The following is a 20,790-nucleotide window of genomic DNA, read 5'->3' on the forward strand; positions in this document are numbered from 1 at the left end:
ACCACCGGGCCTCTTCGGGAGCGGCTCCAGATAAAAAGGTCCCGGGAATGTCGCGTTCAGGTGCAAAGACAAAACGGGAAAACCGAGCCGTCTCGACCGAGGTTTATGAGCGGATGGAAATGGGCCAGGAAAGAACCCGTCGGGTTCTGGTGTGGCTCCAGAATCCTGGATCTTGAGATTGGAACATTTTCCCTCATCACACGAAGCCCGGCTGATTTCCGCTGGGCTTTGAGCAGGGTGGCGGGACGCGAGCCCAACGGGCACGTCGACTTGGCCTCGTGGTTCGAGCTGGGATTCTGAGACGCTGCCCTCCAGGTGAGGCTTCAGGTTTATAACACATCTGTTACACATTTATACCTGAACTGCTGCCGGCGTCGTCACCTGTAAAGCGTCCAATCACATCGACTCTGGAGCCGCTCGCCGGGCCTGATGGATCCCAGACGGCCTGGAACGTGGAGAGATTCGTCTGCTTTCACGATCAGATCCGCGTTTGTCTCAGACCTGTTAAATGTGTGTGTGCGTGTGCGTTCACACACACACACACACACACACACACACACACAATCAGTTTCATCTGTTTCCATTGCGACACCAACACAAAGCTCATATTGAGTTATGAATGGGCTTCGCGGTGGACCCGTTTCCATGACGACTTCATCCAACTCTTCTCGGGTGAAAAGTTCACGCCACACAAAGGAGGACTCGCAGGGTTCTATTTTTAATAGCGGTTCTCGGAGCTACTTCCGTCAAAAGATCAAAAACACGAAGCCGCATGAAGGAAAACATTTTATTTGAGCAGCGAGATCCGACGCTTTTAGTTTAGTTTAAAGGAGTTTAACTAGAACGTCTGTCAAGAACAGAAAGCCTTTACATTCTCACTAAGGACAGGGTGAAGTGGGCGACGCCTCACGGGATAAGCAGGAAGTACAGCAGTGGTAGTAGTACTAGTACTAGTAAACACGCAACAGAATTATAAATGCTTCTGCTTCCATCTCTCATGGCTTCAAGTGAAAGCTTTCACCCGTCAGGATGCTCTACCCGACAGGTGAGAGAGCTTTCACCCGTCAGGATGCTCTACCCGACAGGCGAGAGAGCTTTCGCCGGTCAGGATGCTCTACCCGACAGGCGAGAGAGCCTTCACCCGTCAGGATGCTCTACCCGACAGGTGAGAGAGCTTTCACCCGTCAGGATGCTCTACCTGACAGGTGAGAGAGCTTTCGCCGGTCAGGATGCTCTACCTGACAGGTGAGAGAGCTTTCGCCGGTCAGGATGCTCTACCTGACAGGCGAGAGAGCTTTCGCCGGTCAGGATGCTCTACCTGACAGGTGAGAGAGCTTTCACCGGTCAGGATGCTCTACCTGACAGGTGAGAGAGCTTTCACCGGTCAGGATGCTCTACCTGACAGGTGAGAGAGCTTTCGCCGGTCAGGATGCTCTACCTGACAGGTGCAATATATTGCAAGTCAAAGTGTTTCTATCGGGTCGAGTGTTCTCCACGCCGCTTCCACCTCAAGGAGTTGCACGAAGACTCGTAGAGGACGCCGAGAGGACGCCGCCGACGGCTTCATAACGCGCTGTAGCACAGGAAGTTCAGCGCCTCGGAGCAGTCCGCCGCCTCCACTATGTTATTTTTTGATAGGGCTCCGCAGTACTGCCACTCGGGGGGGCAGAAGGGCATTTCGGGGTACATCAGCTCTGCCCCGTCTACCCACAGCCATTCACCGGCCAGGAAACGGAGGCCGGTCCAAACCTAGCGGGAAGCAAAGCGTCAACGCTGGACAGACAAACTGCAGAAACGTCCGCGGAGCAGACAGAATCAAGGACATGGCGTCTCTAACGTCTCCAGGACGAACCCACCCTCTCGGTCTCCGCCTGCAGGATGGAGGACAACATCTGCAATTGGTCGTCTGCGGACGCCACGCTGACCAGCTCCAGGCCGAGCCCCCGGCAGTGCAGCAGCGCCTCCTCCCAGGACCTGCTCTCCTGGACCAGGACCAGGTTGTCCTCGAAGCAGACGAACGGGAGCCGAGAGGAGCATCCGTTGGCGCTCATCAGGTTAGTCACGGAGGTTAAGGAGACGCAGTTTCCCGTGGATGTCGGCTCCTTCGCTCCCCACCGCCTGTAGGAGGAGACGCCGGCGCTCCATTTCCAATCTGCATCCGTAGAACGTTCCCGCTCAACATCTGCAACACGGATAAAGTGAAAGTTAGACACTTCTAGTTCAGTCATGGGGGGGGGGGCTCCTTGTCCAGTCCCATCTTAGAAACCAACCACGAAATAGATGAAGGCTCTGGAAGTATGGCGGGTTGGCTTTTTACCTTCTCGGTACAATCCTGTCCAGACTGGAAAATCCATCTCAATGACGGTAGAGTTCAGCGAGGATTCGCTGAGAAACGCCAGATAGCCGGATTTTTTGGCGCAGTAGTCGACGGCCTCCGCCCACGTCGTCAGCTCTGGGCCGAGCGAGTGACTATTTTCAGCGCGCTCTCGGCACATGGGGAAGTATTGGGCGTTACAACTGCTGCCGTAGAACCTTCAAAGGAAACAAAGGAAAATTACAACAAAGAATTCAATGAACCAGCGAGAACCCGGAGAGCTCAGACCTCCCCCAAGCAGCTCGTTCCCCTCCTAACTGGATCTACACCGCCCACACGGCGATCTGGATCAGCACCAGAAGGTTCTAGATTGTTCTCGGTATCTTTAGACAAGTCAAAGTGAATCAGAGCTGATTTTTGAACCCATAAATGGGTTTAATGTTAAAAAGAATATCAAGATCCATCGGTAACCTTCCAAGAACCGAATTCAGATTCAACACAAATGCAGCAAGCGCCCCCCCCCCAGCCTTCCTCTCACCGTCTTTCGCTGTAACAGACGAATGCACAGCCGTCATCGGCGCCTGGCTCGCCGCCGGCCCAGCTCGTAATGACGATCCTGTATCCAGTCGTCCACATCCAGGAGGAGGAGTTAGGGTCGCCGTCGGTTCCCCTGCTGAGGCTGGTCCACGCACAGTAACGATCCATCTGCAATTTACCTAAATCCGAGTCCGCATGGAGGATGGCCAGGTCAGTGTGATGCCTGTCAGGAAAGCAGGTTATAACACAGTTATAGCCGGACGGCAGAAAGAGCGAGCCGACTCCAGGCATCATGCCGGCGCTAAAAGCTAAAGGCTAAACCAGCAAAGAGGAGAACGTCTCCAAATCACACGACAGGTGTAATGAAACGGCAAGCCCCACCTCCTGCAGTACGTTTGAGCCCCCGTCCAGGTGGAGTAACTTGAAATGTAGACGTAGCTTCGATCCACCAAAGATCCCAGTGCCGACTCATTCTGCATGAGGAGGAGGAGGAGGAGGAGGAGGCCGTGCTTCATCATCTTCAGGTTTCTGTCACAGGTAGAGAACATCAACCCACCTCAGAGTGCAACCTCGGCTCTGCGTCCTCACCGCCGCTCGCCGTAACCTCATCAGACGGCGTGTTCAGGGAAACCCGAGAATTGACCGCTGGTCCGGAGAATCATTTGACTAGCAGAGGCATCGTTGAATCAACCGTCTGATCCTTCCGCCGCACCGTCAGGAATCATTTGACTGTTGGCAAATGAAGTCGCGTCGGGACACCTCGTAGTTAAAAATGAAAATGTCCAACCGCCGCTAAAAACGCAAAAGACCCAACAAAACGTCAAAAACAAAACCTCCTACGTGGACGGATCTATGACTTCCCGACAACTCATGTTCCTGTTCTCCATTTAATTACCCCAGAGGAAGATGTGGTAGAAGGGCCACAGCTCAGCAGAGTCATCAGCCGCCGCCGCCGCCAGTGCACTCCACCGATTCGATCACAATCCCCCTTAAAGCCAAAGACTTTCCCGCCACAGACCTTCACCATCTTTATTCCATCCACTCCTTTATGTACATACAATAACATATTTATTCTGGGGATGCCACTTTAAATTATAACAATCTATACTTAAATAAATATTTTTCACCTTAACGCAAATACAAAAAGACTTTTCGGAGCAGCGAGAAAAATAAAAACAGAAAAAAAGTAACAAAATGTTTACAGCGTAAATAAAACACAGGGAGTCTTATCGTGCACCGATTCGGTTCGATGGTTCATCACAGGTGAAGCAAAGTCCGTATTACATCTGAAACGAGGAGGAGAGGGTCGTCGGTAAAAGCGTTCCGCCCGTCTGTTGGGCGACCTCCTCCTCATCGCGCTCACCTGGTTGGGACATGCTCCTCTCCAGCTGCTTGAAGGTTTCTCCCGTCAGCGTTCCGACCTCGTCCTTCAGCCGGCGCTGGCCGTCCGGAGTCAGGTGCCAAAAGCAGGACTTCCTCTTGCCGTCTCTGCACAGCTGGTTGCAGGTTTTGCGGAAGCTGCTGTTGAAGCACAGGTTGTGCCGGATGGTGTTCTTCCAGCCTTCCGGAGCCGTCTGGAAGAAGGGGAAGTTCTCCCTGGGGGGAGGACAGGAGGGGCTCTTAGGAATGCCAGACGCTTCAGGGACACGCTGTGCTCGACCCGGCCTGACCTGGTGAAGTGGTAGATCTGCTGGACTTTGAGGCTCCCGCTGTGGCTGCTGCTGAGCGCCAAGGCGATGAGGATGCAGTAGTTCACCGGTGGGCGGGGCCAGCACCCTGGCATCGGGGGCTTACTCTCCTGAAAGGGAGGCAGGCACTTTACTCATCGTCCCACCGCCACTGAGAGGGAGTCAGATGAAGCGTCCTTTGAAGCGTCCTTTGAAGCGTCCTTTCAAGCGCTAGAGGTCTGCAGATGCTTCAGGAGCCTCGTGCAGCATTTGATTGGTCCACAGGAGACGATGACGTCATCTTTTTACAACCAAATTGTTTAAAAATAAGTACTTTTATTTCCTTTAAAGAGGCGACTCGAGAACCTGGTCCTGGTCCTGGTCCTGGTCCGGGCCCAGTCTCCTCACCTTGGCCGCTGTGGTCCTTCCTTTACGTCTGTTCCTGGGGGGTTGGTGGGGGACGCCATTCTTGTCCTGCGTGTCGAGGACGGTGAAATAACCGACTCTTTACGGGGTCGTTTTCAGTAGATGTGATCTGAATCGGAAGTGGACCCTGTACCGTGAAGTCCGGGGAGGGCGAGACAGGGTGCGGCGGCCCCCCCGGAACAGGAGCATCATGGGGGGTAAACACCAGGGGCCCTGCAGGGTCCACTAGAGGGGTCCGGGCTTTGTCGGCAGGTTCAGAGGGAGGTTCTCCGTACCGGATGGGACAGGCGATGGAGGGATTTACCAGCAGCCACAGGGTCGGCTTCACAAGCGCGTCTGAAAGACGGAGGCGGAACAACAATCATCTCGTCCCGACCCGACGGGCGGGGCGTCACAAACGCTTCCCCATCCAAGGTCTGTGGAGCGCGATGGAAACACCTCCCAAATCCAGGCCGGGATCCGCCTCGTCATCAGGAATACGAAGGAAAACGCTCTAATATTCCGAATCTTCACGATGAAGACACCGACAGAACATTTAGCGTGACGAGGAGACGAAACCAAAGGTCACACTTCCCCTCACCTTCTCCTTCATCATCCCTGCTGGGCTCACCCGACACCTCATCGGACCGGATGAACTCGCCTTCTCTTCTCGGAGCTCGGGCAAAAGGCCTCTGGACCGCATATTGATCGATCCGTTTGTCTTCTGTCATCGGCGATAGATGAAGACAGACACGCGATTACACACAGGCTCAAATCGATTTGACTCACGACGCTGAACGGAACTTTAGACTTTCCTGTGCTATTTGGGATCGACGGGGGGGGGGGGGGCACACTATGGCGAAGGCAGACGAACGTAAACAGTCACCATGGTGAAACTGGTCCGTGGTCGTTGCCAGTCCCAGCTCCTTGTCCATGTCCCAGTCCATCAGGCCCACAGAGCAGTGCAGGTCCAGGAGCCGGGCTTTGGTCTTCAGCTGGAGACTCATGGCGGAAGGATCGATTCCCGTTTCCCATCACAGCTGCAGGTTGATTCCTGCAGGCCTTCGATGCAGCAGCTGCAGCCTGACGAGAATCAATCGTGTTGATTGAGTTCCAGCTGTGCTGAATCCGCACCGGCAGCCCAAGATCACTTGTTTTCTGTACGGGGGGGCGGCGGCGGGGTATGGTTCCGTTCTCTCCGTCGCCCATCATCGGAAAGCTTCTTCCATTTTCTTTTTTTGACAGAACTCAGTGATGCTCCAAAATGTTCTGATCAATGTTTCCCATTCACCTTTTTCATCCCTATGACGACAAAATAAATGATCTAAAAATGTTGAGAAGCAGCAGAAAGATCTGGAAAAAGCGTTTTTTAAATTGATTAGTTTGGATCGTGGCAGCAAAAGTTCAAACAGCTGAACATTAACGACGTCACATGGCAACAGGTGAGAAACGTGATTGGGCGGAAAGTGAGAGGCGGAGTCTTTCTGCGGTAAAGATGGGTTTTAGATCCTAAAATCAAGGATAGAACTTTCATTTCATTTTCTCACCGCTTATTCCGCTATCGGGTCACGGGCCAAGCTGGAGCCAATCCCAGCAGTCAATGGGCGAGAGGCAGGGTACACCCTGGACAAGCCGCCAGTTCATCGCAGGGCGGATAGAACTTTCAAAAATCAAATTATTTTTTTGGTTTCAACTTGGGTTATATTTGTATTTAAATTCGTTTTGTTTGGAAATTGGACGAATAATTAGACATTTTCTGATGAACTTTCAACTTTGGAGTCGGTTTAATTTTCACATTTACAACAACAATAATCCACAAGAAGCCGATCAAAACAACAACAAATCATTTTTACAGCATCGTTATCTTTAAATATCTCTATCTTTAAACGTCGGGTCGGTCTGCCGGGGCGCAGCAAGAGAATCCGACGCTCCCGTTCATGTGATCCGGTTCCTGATCGTGGGTTTGAACCAGCCCCGAACAGACACGCGGACGAAACGGCACTCGAACAAATAAATACGGGTCGGACAAAACCTGCTGGAGGCGGAGGCTGGGAGGCATGTTTTCATACTTCCTGTTCCTGATTGGATGAAGTCCTGAGGTCACATGATCAGGTCTTTTGTTAAACACACACTGAACTTGTGTTAAGCCCAGCAGCTTCGGGGGGGGGGAGGGGCGGGCGTGGCCCATTAGAACAACACGGGGCATCAGAAAGTTTAGACAATCACGGGGAAGCGTTTGAAAGTCAAATACCAGGTGAGCTGGTTAACCAATCACCAGCCGGATGAGACTCGTGCGACTTTTCCAGTTTAAGACTTTTGAAATTGATCACGTGTTTTACTTTGGAACCAACGACGATCAGAACTGGATCCGATTTTCGCCTGAAGAACGGAGAACATTTAGCATCAGAACCTTAAACGCCAAGACACGTGACTGAATGAAATGATGGCAGGGAGGAGGAGGAGGAGGAGGAGAGGAGGAGGAGGAGGCTCAGAAGATGGGGATGTAGTTGTCGATCTTAGCGCGGTGCCGCTGGGCGATGCACTCGGCGATCCAGACGATGTTCCTGCACTCCTGCTCCTTCAGCTTCACGTAGGCGTAGAAGACGCTGAAGTGGAACTGGTTGAGGAAGGCGAGCTTGTTGAGCATCACCTGCGCAGAGGAAGAGACGGACGAGGGTTCAAGCGCCCATCGCCAGCCCGTCGTAGCGTCGTAACGCTAAAGCTAAAGCCCGTCCGATCGCGGGCGTCACCTCGTGCTCGAAGAAGCGGTCCTCCAGCGTTTTGTCGCCCGGGTTGCTGCCGGCGCCTTCGAACAGCAGCTTGTATTCCTGAGGAGACGAGACGCGGCGGCGGTTTTGAAAGATGAGAAGACGAGATAAACGGGCGCGGCGGGAATCCGAACAGATTCTGCCTTCTGAACTCACGGGGTAGAAGTCGGCGACGGCCTTGACCTGCTCGTAGTCATCTGCCCGGGCCAGCTGAGCAAGGCCTTCTGGGTAAAGCTTGCCACAGTGGGGGAAGAGCTTGGCCCGGTCCTCCTTGGACAGCTCAGTGCCGAAGGAGTTGATGGTGATGATGAAGGCTCTCCTGTCAGCCTCAAACTGCAGCAGAGAGAACACTGTAGCTCCCTCATCCTGCGTGTGTGTGTGTGCGTGTGCATGTGCGTGTGTGTGCGTGCGTGCGTCCTCCGGAGGCAGAGACTCACCTCCAGAATAGGACACATGGTGTCAGCCGTGGTTCCACCGAGGTTGGAACAGAACTTGTAGAAGGCCTCCAGGTAAGCCTGACAGGATTTGGTTCAAACGCATTTCAGGCCCCAAAAAAGAAAGATTTAATGATTGCAGATGAAATGAATCAAACCCTTAAACTCATTTAGTGTGTACTGGCTGTTGTCCTGGTTTATTTTCAATCATCTCCCGTTTCAGCCTTTTATTCTCTAAACTCATGATCACATTTGTTTGTTGCTATTGATCCAAGCTTCACCTTGTAAAGTGTGTTACGAATGATCTCAATGTTCATCTCATCCAAGTCCTGTTCAGATATGCAGTCCTGGAAGAAAGCAGCTGAAAAGAGACGAGAGAAGCTTCAAACAGAGAATCACGTTTGAAGGTCTCAGAGCTCTGGCGCCCCCGTCTGGTCACCAGAGACATTACCGGCCTGGCGTAGAAGATGCAGATCTACTTTCTTTTTAGAGTTTCCTTACATCTTGTTGCTTGTTTTGTTTTTTTGTGCCATAATGTATTTGTAGACTTTCCATCTGCGTGTCGGTGAGTAGCTGATGACTGGATCTTTATTTTTGGAACAGTTTTAAATAGCGGTTTGCGCTCTCCTCACCAAGGGGCGTGTCCACCAGGATGGCGTTGTAGAGCTCCGCGGGGGTCTGGGCGATGTTGACCGCCTCCATCTGCTCGAAGCTGCCTAATGGGTGACACTTTGGCACCAGCTCGGAGATGGCACGCTGGTGGAGGGTGCCCGTGATCAACAGGATGACGTTGTCAATCATATAGCTGTACCTGCAATCACAAAGCCAAAAGGGGCGTCGTCACGACAATGAGTCACGTTTACCTTAATTTAAGGTGTGAATTAAATTACCCAGTCTTAATGTTTCCTAGATATGTAATGGACCTAAAACAAATCAGTACACCAAGCAGCATAAATCTGATTGCGACTGCAGAGAGCGATAACGCCGTCACGGCTGATAAAACGGCGTGGATCCATTCCAGCTTTCCGCTCACGTGATAAAGTCCATGAAGCTGGCCAAAGGCTCGTACGACTGGTTCCTCATGTGGCGAAACTCCACCACCATCTTCTCCTTCAGCTTGTCATCGATAACGGACACGGTGAGAGGAGAGGCTTCGTTGGCCAGGAAGCTCCCGTAGTCCGTGCTCTGCAGGTGGAGCTTCAGATCTGCAGGACACAACGTAGAAGGATTACCCTTTCGCCCCCCAAATGTTTCAACACACAACATCTGATCTGTATACAGTCCAGTTCTGGTAGTATTCTCAATGTCGTGGTCCACATTGATCCAAGTCACAAAAATGTATTTACCGCAGTACAAATAATACCACTATAGAGCTCAGCCTGGGGTCAAATTCGACAAATGTTCAAAAGTTACTGATTTGTTGAATACAATTGTAATAGCCAGTGCAGGGAGTCATAGTATGACGGTTTAACTACCCCGGGACTCTTTTCAGGGGTAGGGATGAGCCTTCTGACAGCCTTCTAGTTAGTTGTATTTATGATAATCGGATATAACAATAACTGAATAGTTGGAGTATTTTTAAATTGCTACAAGATGATTTCATCTTTGTTGTGCTATATAGAAACAAGGGAAAAGCCACGTTGAGTCGCAGGAGACGCACTTTTCTAGTCCACTAAACTAACTCTGACATTTTTAAAGCCTCTTTCAAGCCACAGAAAACAGGAAGTGCTTATTTGGGCCTTTTCCCACCACAACCAGCCACAGCAGGTTTTCTCGTGGAAACGCAGGTGTGTCTGTCAAAGGTTTCAGCAATTTCGCGTCCCCTGAAAAGCCCACCGAGCCACAGATGACAGAACACCTTGGTTTACTCGCTCAGCTAATGTTAGCATTCGTGTTAGCTAGGTTCCAGCTGGTGCGGTTAGGAAACGCCAATAAACAGCGAATATTACATCTTCAGTCGAGAACGTGGTCGATGCGTGATTAACAATACCTACGTTTAACTTAAAGAGCAAGAATACAACAAAAGAAAACACTAATGTTAGCTTAGAGCCGGTGGAACTAGCTCTGGCAGCTAGCTAGCTAGCTAGCTTTTCGTCTTTACCTAGCCTAGCATGTTTGCGCTCACCTTCAAGCGTCTCGCACTGGACGAGGTTTAAATAATCCGCCTGGGAAAGTATTCCGGCCTTGAACCCCCTGACCAGCCCCTCCAGGTAGCCGTTATCGACGTTAAAGTACAACTCGGAGAAAGGCATCCTGTCCGACCGTCAAAAAGCTCTCCGTCAACCCGACGAGCGTTAGCAGCAGCTGACTGAACCACGTGACTGAACCACGTGACCGTCACCTGACCAGAGTCCAGCGTGAGAACGGCGGACGTAGTGTTTATTACATGATTGTATTTACTTATCACAGCACATATATATATATATATATATAATACCCTTATAATTAATATATATATGTTTACTATATTTAAAATAAATACAGTGAATATAAATATTATATAAATCCTTGAAGTTACACAACAGAGAGTAAAGAGTTCTACCAACACACAATTACTGCGTCGATGAAAAAGACACGGACCAACCCTAAAGGCAGGAATTCCTTTGCATTTTGAGCCCAGACATTCCTCTTAAACAGGTTGAACCGGATCTAACAGACCGCAGAATGCTCTTTATATTAATTCAACACGGAACAGACAGACCAGGAAATGTTGCTTGTTGCCACGCTTTGTTCATGCTGCTTTTAACTTGACCTGGATTCTTTTTTGTCAGGTAATAATCCTTACTTACAAATGACAGTACTGTTTGATTTTATCACAAAACCCACTGTGTGCTATTTTGTTAGTCAGGTTGATCAAATCCCTTAAGCTGAAGTGCCGGAGCTCTTACTGTGACACCTCCGACCAGCCGGTCGATGATGAACGTGTCTGAGCTGAGAGAGGGACGGGTCTCTCCCTCTGAGGTCACCAAGTCTGAGAAAAGCAGTGGCCACACCAGAACCAAGAGGTAAGGTCGTCTCTGACGGACTTGGTCTCCGTTTACGAGCTCAGCTCTCAACCCGTCGTTTGCTGTGCTGTAGTCCAGAGTCAGACGGGACGGGACGGGACGGACCAGAATCACCAGTACCCCACATCAAGAGCAGATGTTCTATAGTGGAACCTATATCCTTCAAGGATGGCGGCATCTCTGAGAGACAAAAGTAAGACTTCAGCGACGAGGGAGGATGACAAACTGCCCCCCTTCAGCACATCTCACTGTAGGAAATATATTTGGGGTGTACTGGGACCAGTGTTTTAAAAGCTTCTGTCACTGCTCCAAACCTTCCTTGTCCTTTGAGTCGCTGTCCTCTACTGTTGGACACGACCAATCCGTAATGAGTCTCTTCATTCGAGTCCAGTTTGGTTTGGGCAGCGGTTCATATTCGTCCGCTGACTCTCTGTGCTGTGTTGCAGTCCCCTGATGCGGGACAGTCCCGACTCACCTGGACCCAGACGTGTGTCCAAGAAGACCAGCTGGTCCATGTTTGGACTGACTGACTTCAAGGATGGAGGCATCTCCAGCGATCCAACGTATGAACGGGGGGCGGCGGGTTCCCCCGATGGTCTAAATATTCCAGTCATTCAGACCGCGTCTCCAGATGTTCAGTCAGTTTAGCCTCAGCTCAGATCCGTATCATTATGACGCTGCTTTTTTCTTTTCTTTAGACATCCGGCTGACTGGAGGACGTCCGACGTCCCCAGTGATCAGCTTCTCATGAGTCATCTCACAAACCTGGATTCCACATTCGCAGTACGTAATCGTTACTTCGTGCTGTCCTTTTATTTTTTATTTTCGGCGGGGCACATTTTAAGGAGGTTGTTTGTGATCTTAATCGCGTGACAAGGCGGGTTTTTCCTCTCCCTCTATGTGAACAACAGTGAATATTTTAGGCCCTTAGAAACACGCCATTAACAAACAAAACAGAAAATCGACATTTAGGGTGGTGTTCTTAGAATAATCTGGAAAAAAATAAAATAATAAAATCTACATATCCAGCAGACATTATCGTTCTTTTGGAATTGGGCCTCAGCCCACCTAATAAAGTCCAATATTTCAATTCTTCAACTTTGTTTTAGATCTCTGTAACTCCTGAAAAACATCTGTCAATAATGGCTGAAATGCTTTTAACGCTTGTATCGAAGATAAGACGGTAAAATAACACAGCGTCCGTTACGTCTAAATAGATTCAGAACTTTATCTAGAAGGTTATTTGAGGCCAGTCTATCCCAAAAGAGCCTTCCAGCTGTCGGCAGATGTTGTGATCTATTTTTCCAGCTGCTGGAGGGCAACATCGTGGCATTCGTTCAGGGCGAGTTGAAGAGGGTCAAGAAGGAGATTCTCGGCGGGCGGCACCCGGAACGTCCCGAGGAACCGAGAGGAGACGACGAAGTCGTGGCTTCCGGAGACGAGCCGGGGAGCAGCAACAGAGACCTCCTCATGAGGATCGCGCTGAACTTCCTCAGGGACATGAAGCAGGAGCCGCTGGCTGACATGTTGCAGCGACGTAAGATGCACTCGAGCGTTACTCACGGCTTCTGAAACCATATCTAGCTCCGCCCAGGAGCTTCGGCCTTCCTGCCCGTCTCTTAGCCGTTTGTCTACTGTTTCTCCTCACTTCATTCGGCTTCTCAGGATCTCTCGCTGCAGTTTGCCAACACAAACTGAAGTCTAGCCTGAAGAGGAAGTTCCAGCATTTGTTCGAGGGGGTTGCCGCGGCAGGAAACCGAACACTCCTGAACCAGATCTACACCGAGCTCTGCGTCACGCGGGGAGAGCCCGAAGCCGCCTCGGATAAACCGGCGAGTCCAGAGGCGGCAATCGCAGTGGAGGACGTATTCAAGCCGCGAGCGGACCGGCGGCCCGTGAGAACTCTGGTGACAAAGGGAGTGGCCGGAATTGGGAAGACAGTCCTTACCCAGAAGTACGTCCTGGACTGGGCGGAGTCCGAGTCCGACGGCGATGCACATTTCCTCTTTCCATTCAGTTTCCGAGAGCTCAGCGCTCTAAAACAAACAAAGTGCAGCTTGGTGGAACTCCTGCACCGTTTCTTCGTTGAAACCAAAGAAGCGGGCCTCTGCGCGTTGGAGCAGTACCGCGTCCTGTTCGTCTTCGACGGCTTGGACGAGTGTCCCCTTCGGTTGGACTTCCACAACGCGCAGGTCGTGACCGACGCTACAGAGTCGGCTTCAGTGGACGTGCTGCTGACCAACCTCGTCAGAGGGAGACTGCTTCCCTCCGCACGGCTCTGGATCACCACGCGGCCCGCGGCGGCCAATCAGATCCCTCCCGAGTACATCGACATGGTGACAGAGGTGAGGGGGTTCAACGACCCCCAGAAGGAGGAGTACTTCAAGAAGAGCATAAGCGACGAGGCGACGGCACGCAGAGTCCTCGGCCACGTCGAGACGTCGCGGAGTCTCCGCCTCATGTGCCGCATCCCGGTCTTCTGCTGGATCAGCGCCGTCGTTCTGGAGCATGCGTTCAGAACCAAAGACACGAGAGCGGTGCCCAAGACCCTGACTGAGATGTACGTCCACTTCCTGCTGGTTCAGACCAAACTGAGGAAGGTCAAGTCCCAGAGCTGCGCGGCGGCAGACGCAGCCTGGACCCCAGAGGCCCAGACGACTGTTCTCGCGCTGGGAAAGCTGGCCTTTGAGCAGCTGCAGAAAGGAAACCTGATGTTCCACGAGTCGGACCTGCGAGAGTGCGGAACGGACACGCAAGCTGCGTCTGTCCACTCAGGCCTGCTCACAGAGGTGGTCAAAGACGGCCATCGAGTGAACCAGGAGAAGGTCTTTTGCTTTGTGCACCTGAGCGTCCAGGAGTTCCTCGCTGCGCTCCACGTCTTCTTGGCGTTCGCCAACGACGGCGTCAACGTCCTGAAGAGAAAGGGGTCCAACGCGGGCCGGCTGGTGCCGCTAGCGCATAAATATCACCTGAACCACCTCTTCCAGGTGGCGGTAGACGTCGCCTTGCAGAGTCCGAATGGACACCTGGACTTGTTTCTCCGTTTCCTCTCGGGCCTTTCGCTGCCGGCCAACCAGGCGCTCCTAAAAGGCCTGCTGGTGAAGACGGACGACGCAACGCAGGCCAGACCTGCGATGGTCCAGTACATCAAGGGGAAGCTCGGGGAAGGCCCCTCCCAGGAGAGAAGCCTCACTTTGCTGCACTGCCTGAATGAGCTGAATGACAATTCCCTGGTGGAGGAGACGCAGCAGCGCCTGCGGTCAGGAAGCTTCTCGGAGCTCTCGCCTTCCCGGTGGTCAGTGCTCGTCTTCATTTTGTTGTCCTCGCCGAAAAGCCTGGATGAGTTTGATCTGAAGAAATTCTCAGCCTCTGAGGAAGGACTTCTGCAGCTGCTGCCGGTGATCGAGGCCTCCAGAACCTCTCTGTAAGTACGCGCATCGACTCGAGGATGCGAGCCGGCGGCTTTCAAGACGAGGAATGAACACTCGACTGGCAAACCGGTTTTTTTTTTTTTTCAGGCTGAACAGCTGCGGTCTCTCGTCGAGAAGCTGCAACGCACTGGTCCCGGTCCTCAAATCGGTGAACTCTTGCCTCAGAGAACTGGACCTGAGTCACAATGACCTGTATGACAGTGGGGCGATGCTGCTGGCTGCTGGACTCAAGAGTCCGGACTGCAGGCTGGAGATACTCAGGTCAGTCCTGGGCAGACGAAGCTGCGCTCAGCCCGGGTACCACCGGTACCGGTCCAGACGTTTGCATGTTCTCCCCGGGTTCTCCAGCCCCCCCCTCCCACCAACAGGATTTGCGCGTGTCTTTACAGGCTGTCGGGCTGTCAGATCACAGAGAACGGATGTGCTTGTCTGGCTTTCGGTCTCAAATGCAACCCCTCCCATTTGAGAGAACTGGACCTGAGCTTCAATCATCCAGGAGAGTCCGGAGTAAAGATCCTGTCGACAGGACGGGACGATCCGCAGTGGAAACTGGAAACTCTCAAGTAGAACAGATTACATCATTCTGCACGTCCATTCCACCTGGAAAATATTCATTTCTTATCATTTCATTCTTTTCTTCCACAGGTTTGAACATTGTGGGGCGTGTCGACTGAAGCCGTCCCCCCTCAAGTGTACGTATGTTAGACTGCAGTTAGCGCCGCCCAGGAGGTTCTGTTGTTGTCTGTCTCAAAAAGTTACAAACGGATCTTGATGAAAGTTTCAGGAAATGTTCGGAATGTTACCCGGACCAGGTGATTAAAATTTGGTGATGATCCAGAAGAGATTCTGGATTCTGGATCAGCTTGAAGTTTTCGTTAATATTGCAGAAAAAGGAGATTCAACATTTGTTCCTGAATATCTCGGCTGATTATTCACCGATGTTTATGGAATTTGGCACAGTCGTGTAAGGATGGGGATTCCCATTCGGTCGGATGGTCGCAACCCGCTGCTCCATTGAGTCTCGTTTCCTCCCTCAGATATGTGTCGGCTTTCACTGGATCCCAACACGGCTCAAAGAAACCTCGTTCTGTCCCACGACAACACCAAGGCGATGGCGGCGAGGGAGACGCAGCCCCGTCCCGATCACCCGGACAGATTCGAGGGATGGAAACAGCTGCTCTGCAGCGACGGCCTAACTGGCCACAGTTACTGGGAGGTATGGTGGCAAGGACGGGTGAACATAGGCGTGGCCTACAGAGGAATCCAGCGCAGTGGAGCTGGTCACGACGGCTGCTTTGGATGGAACGGTCAATCCTGGAGTCTGTTCTGCTCGCCCCAGGGTTACACGCCCTGGCACAACAACACGCCGGTGGACCTCACGGTACCCCAACCCGCCAGCTCTGGAAAGATAGGGGTGCATCTGGACTGGCCTGCCGGCACGGTGTCCTTCTACTGTCTGTCCCCCAGAGTCTCGCCAGTCCAACGGACTCATCTCCACACCTTCCACGCCACATTCGCCGCGCCCCTCTACCCGGCTTTCGGGTTTGGACGACCGAGTGAGTCGGGAAGCGACCCTGAAATGTCACCGTCTTCAATTTATCTGCCACGAATAGAGGACTGAAGGTCGCCTCGGCGTAACCGTGGGCGCCGCAAGATTCAGTCGCATTTACTCGTGCGCTTTGGAAAACAAGTGCGACAAAATTCAGGCGAATAATAAAGTTGAATACGACAAAATGAAAAGCAAGTAAATTGGCTGGAATGTGTGAGTTTAATAAATACATTTAACTGTTTGAAACTTTGGCCTTTAATTGTGTAGCTGTATTAATGTTGACTCGCTGTGCTACTGGTTACGCTAGCTGGTTAAAATATAGCTGCTATCCGGTAAAGTATGGAGGACCAAAACTGCATCCAGAACGAACACAACAATACAGTAACACCTCGACATACGAATATTTTCTCCACCACTGTTTTGAGACTCTCCTTTCCGGATTGAGTATTGATTCGAGTTTTTATTTGTCGTACAGCGTCGTCAACATTTGAGTACGATGACGTCAGGGTGGATCTTCCCGAGAGCGCAGCCCCCTGCGTCACAAGCCCGTGCACGTGGCCTAAATCTGGGGACACTGTCATCGTGCCCTACGGTATGGATTCTACGTTCAGTAAGTGTACTCGGGACAGATCAAGGAAAAGCGACGCTCGAAATGAACTCCACACGATTTAAGTGTTAAATAAATAACCTAAATAAATAAATAATCATTCCAGACAAATATTCATTTTTAACTCTCTGGTATTTAATTTTAAGTTCTATCTGTGTGTGTGTGTGTGTGTAACCAGGTGTTGGTCCTACCTGGGCTACATGAATCAAGCTCAGCCCATCTCCCTGGACAGCCAGGGGGGGCTGCGTCACAGTGGGGGTAGCGCAGCACGAGGTTCTCCACGCTCTCGGCTTCCACCGTGAGATGAACGTCCACATCCTCTACAGCAACATCCTGCCAGGTCGGCCCCCCCGGTGGACAGCCGCCGCTCGTTGACCTGATGATCATCTGAGAGAGGGGGGGGGGGGGGGGGGTACATCAACATTTGATTGGTTTCACCACAGGCCGCTGATGCACTGAGAAAATGTGTTCCTGCGTTTGAAATTCTGGCTTTTGCTGCTGTTCCTGCGTCATGTCCAGGAGAACGTTCGGCACAGAGACCGGGGGGGGGGTACCGGTCTAAAAATATAATGAGGTCTGAACCAAACGTGTCATTGTGTGCTGTCTGAACATAGAGGCGACCCCCCCCCCCCCCCCCCCACACACACACACACACACACACACTTCTTACACAGCACAGCATTTACGGGGACTTTACAAAGACGTACCCGGTACGCACACCGTGGATAACTGCCACTGATTAGGCAAACATCTTGAAATTATTTTTATCATGTCAGAAAAAAAAAATCGTTTGACACAAAGTTTGGCGCTTTGGGAATGCACCGGTGTTCACTAGCCACCAGGTGTCGCCCCATCGCCACAGTTTAGCGCGTGTTCCCGGTGAGCGGGCTTTCTGGTGCCGCTAACTTCCACCGCACGTACAGTAATTGTGCACGTGCACAGACACATGCACCTGCGTCACAATGTCACAATGTCCAGCCCTAGTTACAGTTACAGCGCAAAGTGTTGATCCGGGGGGGGGGGGGGGGGGGGGGGTATTTCAATGGTTAATTAAATATTACAGTATATTAAGCGTAAAAGATGAGTTTGGAGAGATCGTGCGGTGAATTTACGCGTTGATGGTGCCGCAGCGGGACTTGGATAAGACAAGCTGCGTCACAGATGCTGCTGGGCAGCGACGGGAACGCTTCGTTCCTGTTCCAGATGTGGCCACATCCATCAGCGGCCTGCTCTTCTGTGAGAACAAATGCAACTCTTCCATTAAAACGAGACGGACAGAAAGGCTGCTCTGCCGTGGTGACACCTCATCATCTATCTCTAGCTCTCCTTCTCTCACGGGGGTCCGTCCCGGGCTCCGTCCCGGGCTCCGTCCCGGGCTCCGTCCCGGGCTCCGTCCCGGGCTCCGTCCCGGGCTCCGTCCCGGGCTCCGTCCCGGGCTCCGTCCCGGGCTCCGTCCCTCGGCACCACGTGCTCTTCTCGCTTCCTCGGCAAGAAAACTGTAATGAGCTCCGTTTGAGTGCGAGCAGAAAGTGGCCCTCCAGAGAAGGCGTCCCTCTCAGCTAATGTGCTGCAGGCTTTCACACACTCACACGCGGGGCCCGACTGCGTGCAGACAAACACCAGCAGCACCGGGAAGACGTCCCGCCTCCGCTCTGCTGGCCCGCTGTCCGTTATGACCTGCAGCAGACATGATGCACCTCCAGACACCATAAACCTTCTCCCAATCCTGAAGGAGGAAGACCTCCAGGTCTAGAATATTCCCAATTTATGAAGAGGTGTGTGTGTGTGTGTGTGTGTGTGTGTGAGAGGATAGTCAGGCAAAGAGAAAGATGTGTCTCTCAGAAACACACACACACACACAGGGAGACCAGATGAGCGGCTGGTATCTTAGCAACAGCGCGTTAACGGAGGAGAGGGGAGGATGCGTCAGAGAAGGTGGACGGTGCACCAAACTACCGCGCTCCCACACACACACCCATTCACTGCAGGACGCGTCACCAACGGGCGGAGGGTTTCCCCGTTTCAGCCGCCTGATGTTCTCCTGTCACAGGGCGCACCTGATACCCCCCCCCCCCTTCCAGCCCGCCTGCACACGATTCTCCACTTCCTGTCCAAACCAAAACAGATACAGATTTAATCAAGCTTTTTTTGTTTGTTGCAACAAAAAAAAAACTCTCTTTGTGCACGTAGAAAATCTCTATTCTCTGTGTTTCACCGTTAATGTGAATGACACGACACGACATGACATGACATGACATGACACGACACGACACGACATGACACGACATCCACTCCATTCAGATGCCACCAAAAAGGTTCCTTTAGATTCAAACGTGTGTGTTTTGGCCCGTCTGGCTTGTGACGCTGCTTCTTCACCGCCCTTCTGCTCTCTGTCTCCTTCAATCCATCTCACACCCCGACGGTGTGAAGCGTCACTTCTCAGAGGCGCGAATGGGACCAACGAGAAAAAGAACAAACGTACGGGCGGCTCTGGGACGGAGGGAACCAGGGAGGACACTTTTAATCTGCGTGTGATTTCCAAGTGCAACTTTCTTGGGAGCAGAAAAGAAAAAGAGTGAGGATGGAAAAGTAAGAATGTGCACAAAACAGTCGAACGACAATCTCGAAATTCTGAAATCGTCTCTTGTATTTGTGACACGGTGACTCATAAATGCATCATTCGCCCTCTGTGAGGTGAGAGGTTGCGGGTTAAACGCCACCCTGCCGTGCTTTTGTCCCTCTTGGAGGGAGCTGGCTGATGGATTGTTGTTGCGCTGGATGGAATCCAGGCAGGAAGTGGACTTGCACCAACGATGCAGAAGTGAAAGAGTGCGAGGCGGCGAGCTTCTTCCATCGGAAGGAAACACGAGATAAATTCCACCTCGTTGTCTGTACAAACAAGGGGAAATGTGACAGAGCATAAACAATGCAAGAGGCGCAGCGTGCCTTATTAAATCTGAATAAACCGTGTGCGTGTGTGTGTGCGTGTGCGTGTGCGTGTGCGTGTGCGTGTGTCATGAGGGGAGCTGGCTGCTTGCGGCTGGAGCTGTAATACAGCCTCTATAATTGGACTCGGAGGAGAGAGAAGTTTCGCCCGCCGGCTTTGGATTACGCTGATATATGGCATATATTGCTGCTCTAAATCTCCCCTCTCATTTCAGGCTCTCCTGTGTTTAGTGCTCCGGCTCGGTATCATAAGGGGGGGGGGGGGGAAGACTCCCGTCGGGAGGCATTCTGGGACGTCCTGGACGTTCCACAGGGTCGACCTGCAGCATTCACGCGGTAACGCCCTGGCTGTGAGCCAGCCAATCAGAGAGCCGTCTGGATCTGCAGCTCTTTGAGGCATCTTCCTTTGAAGTGTCCCATTTCAAACCAATTTGCATGCATATCGTCATGACGCCGTTAGAAGGTCGGTGCGGAGCTACATCCAGCAGAGAGCCAGAGAAAGGATCCGGATGAAACCGCCGTGCCCCCCCTACCCCCCCCCCCCTGTGAGGTCCCGTCAGCCCCCACATTCATGTGTCTGATCTCCCAGCGAAAATAACAGCAGACAGGCTGTCAGTGAGCCGTCTGGAAATATCCGCATCAAAGATGAGACGTTGCACAAGGAGGAGGTTCAAGGAGGAAGTCGAGAGGAAGGAGGCGCAGAAATTACATTTTGATGGAGGAAAATGTAATCAGCTCTGCAACGGAGGCCTCGGGGCAGAAAGACAGATTGAGAGAGAGGGATTACTGCCACCTGTGTGTGTGTGTGTGTGTGTGTGTGTGTGTGTGCAAATGATTGCCTGCCATCACCATCTTGAAGTGTGACACAAGTATATTTGCAATCGCATTGTGACAGCAACCAGCCCCCCCCCCCACACACACACACACCATGTCATTATCAGGATTTTCCACTGAAACACCTGCAGTATGCAGTAACAGGATTACAGCAGCTACGGTGTGTCTGGGAGGAGTCACAGTATCTGGGAGGAGTCAAGGTGTGTCTGAGAGGAGTCAAGGCGCGTCTGGGAGGAGTCAAGGCACGTCTGGGAGGAGTCAAGGTGTGTCTGAGAGGAGTCAAGGCGCGTCTG

At 52.0% G+C, this 20,790-nt stretch overlaps 3 protein-coding genes across 3 annotated transcripts; 1 reads left to right on the top strand and 2 right to left on the bottom strand.

The window, feature by feature from the left end:
• Positions 1-4,108: 4,108 nt before the first annotated feature.
• Positions 4,109-5,930, bottom strand: foxr1 (forkhead box R1). The gene is made up of 7 exons (XM_068740708.1): positions 5,810-5,930; positions 5,555-5,647; positions 5,078-5,280; positions 4,885-4,992; positions 4,522-4,649; positions 4,215-4,447; positions 4,109-4,137 (listed from the first exon to the last, which is right to left on the bottom strand). Exons 1-7 carry the CDS (start codon positions 5,928-5,930, stop codon positions 4,109-4,111), a joined length of 915 nt encoding a protein of 304 aa, XP_068596809.1.
• Positions 5,931-6,689: 759 nt separating this feature from the next.
• On the bottom strand, positions 6,690-10,398 carry atp6v0d1 (ATPase H+ transporting V0 subunit d1). Its single transcript, XM_068755997.1, has 8 exons — positions 10,251-10,398; positions 9,159-9,330; positions 8,758-8,936; positions 8,407-8,486; positions 8,129-8,206; positions 7,848-8,024; positions 7,674-7,751; positions 6,690-7,573 (listed from the first exon to the last, which is right to left on the bottom strand). The coding sequence occupies exons 1-8, from the start codon at positions 10,375-10,377 to the stop codon at positions 7,412-7,414; spliced, it is 1,053 nt and encodes a 350-aa protein (XP_068612098.1). The 5' UTR covers positions 10,378-10,398; the 3' UTR covers positions 6,690-7,411.
• A 1,455-nt stretch (positions 10,399-11,853) lies between these two features.
• On the top strand, positions 11,854-16,299 carry LOC137911477 (protein NLRC3-like). Its single transcript, XM_068755887.1, is given in 7 exon segments — positions 11,854-11,913; positions 12,439-12,667; positions 12,796-14,554; positions 14,649-14,941; positions 14,944-15,124; positions 15,207-15,253; positions 15,599-16,299. Coding segments are annotated over 7 exon segments (3,129 nt in total). The 5' UTR covers positions 11,854-11,877; the 3' UTR covers positions 16,183-16,299.
• Positions 16,300-20,790: the final 4,491 nt, after the last annotated feature.

Source organism: Brachionichthys hirsutus, chromosome 1 (assembly GCF_040956055.1).
Source record: "Brachionichthys hirsutus isolate HB-005 chromosome 1, CSIRO-AGI_Bhir_v1, whole genome shotgun sequence".
NCBI classification, from domain to species: Eukaryota; Metazoa; Chordata; class Actinopteri; order Lophiiformes; family Brachionichthyidae; genus Brachionichthys; species Brachionichthys hirsutus.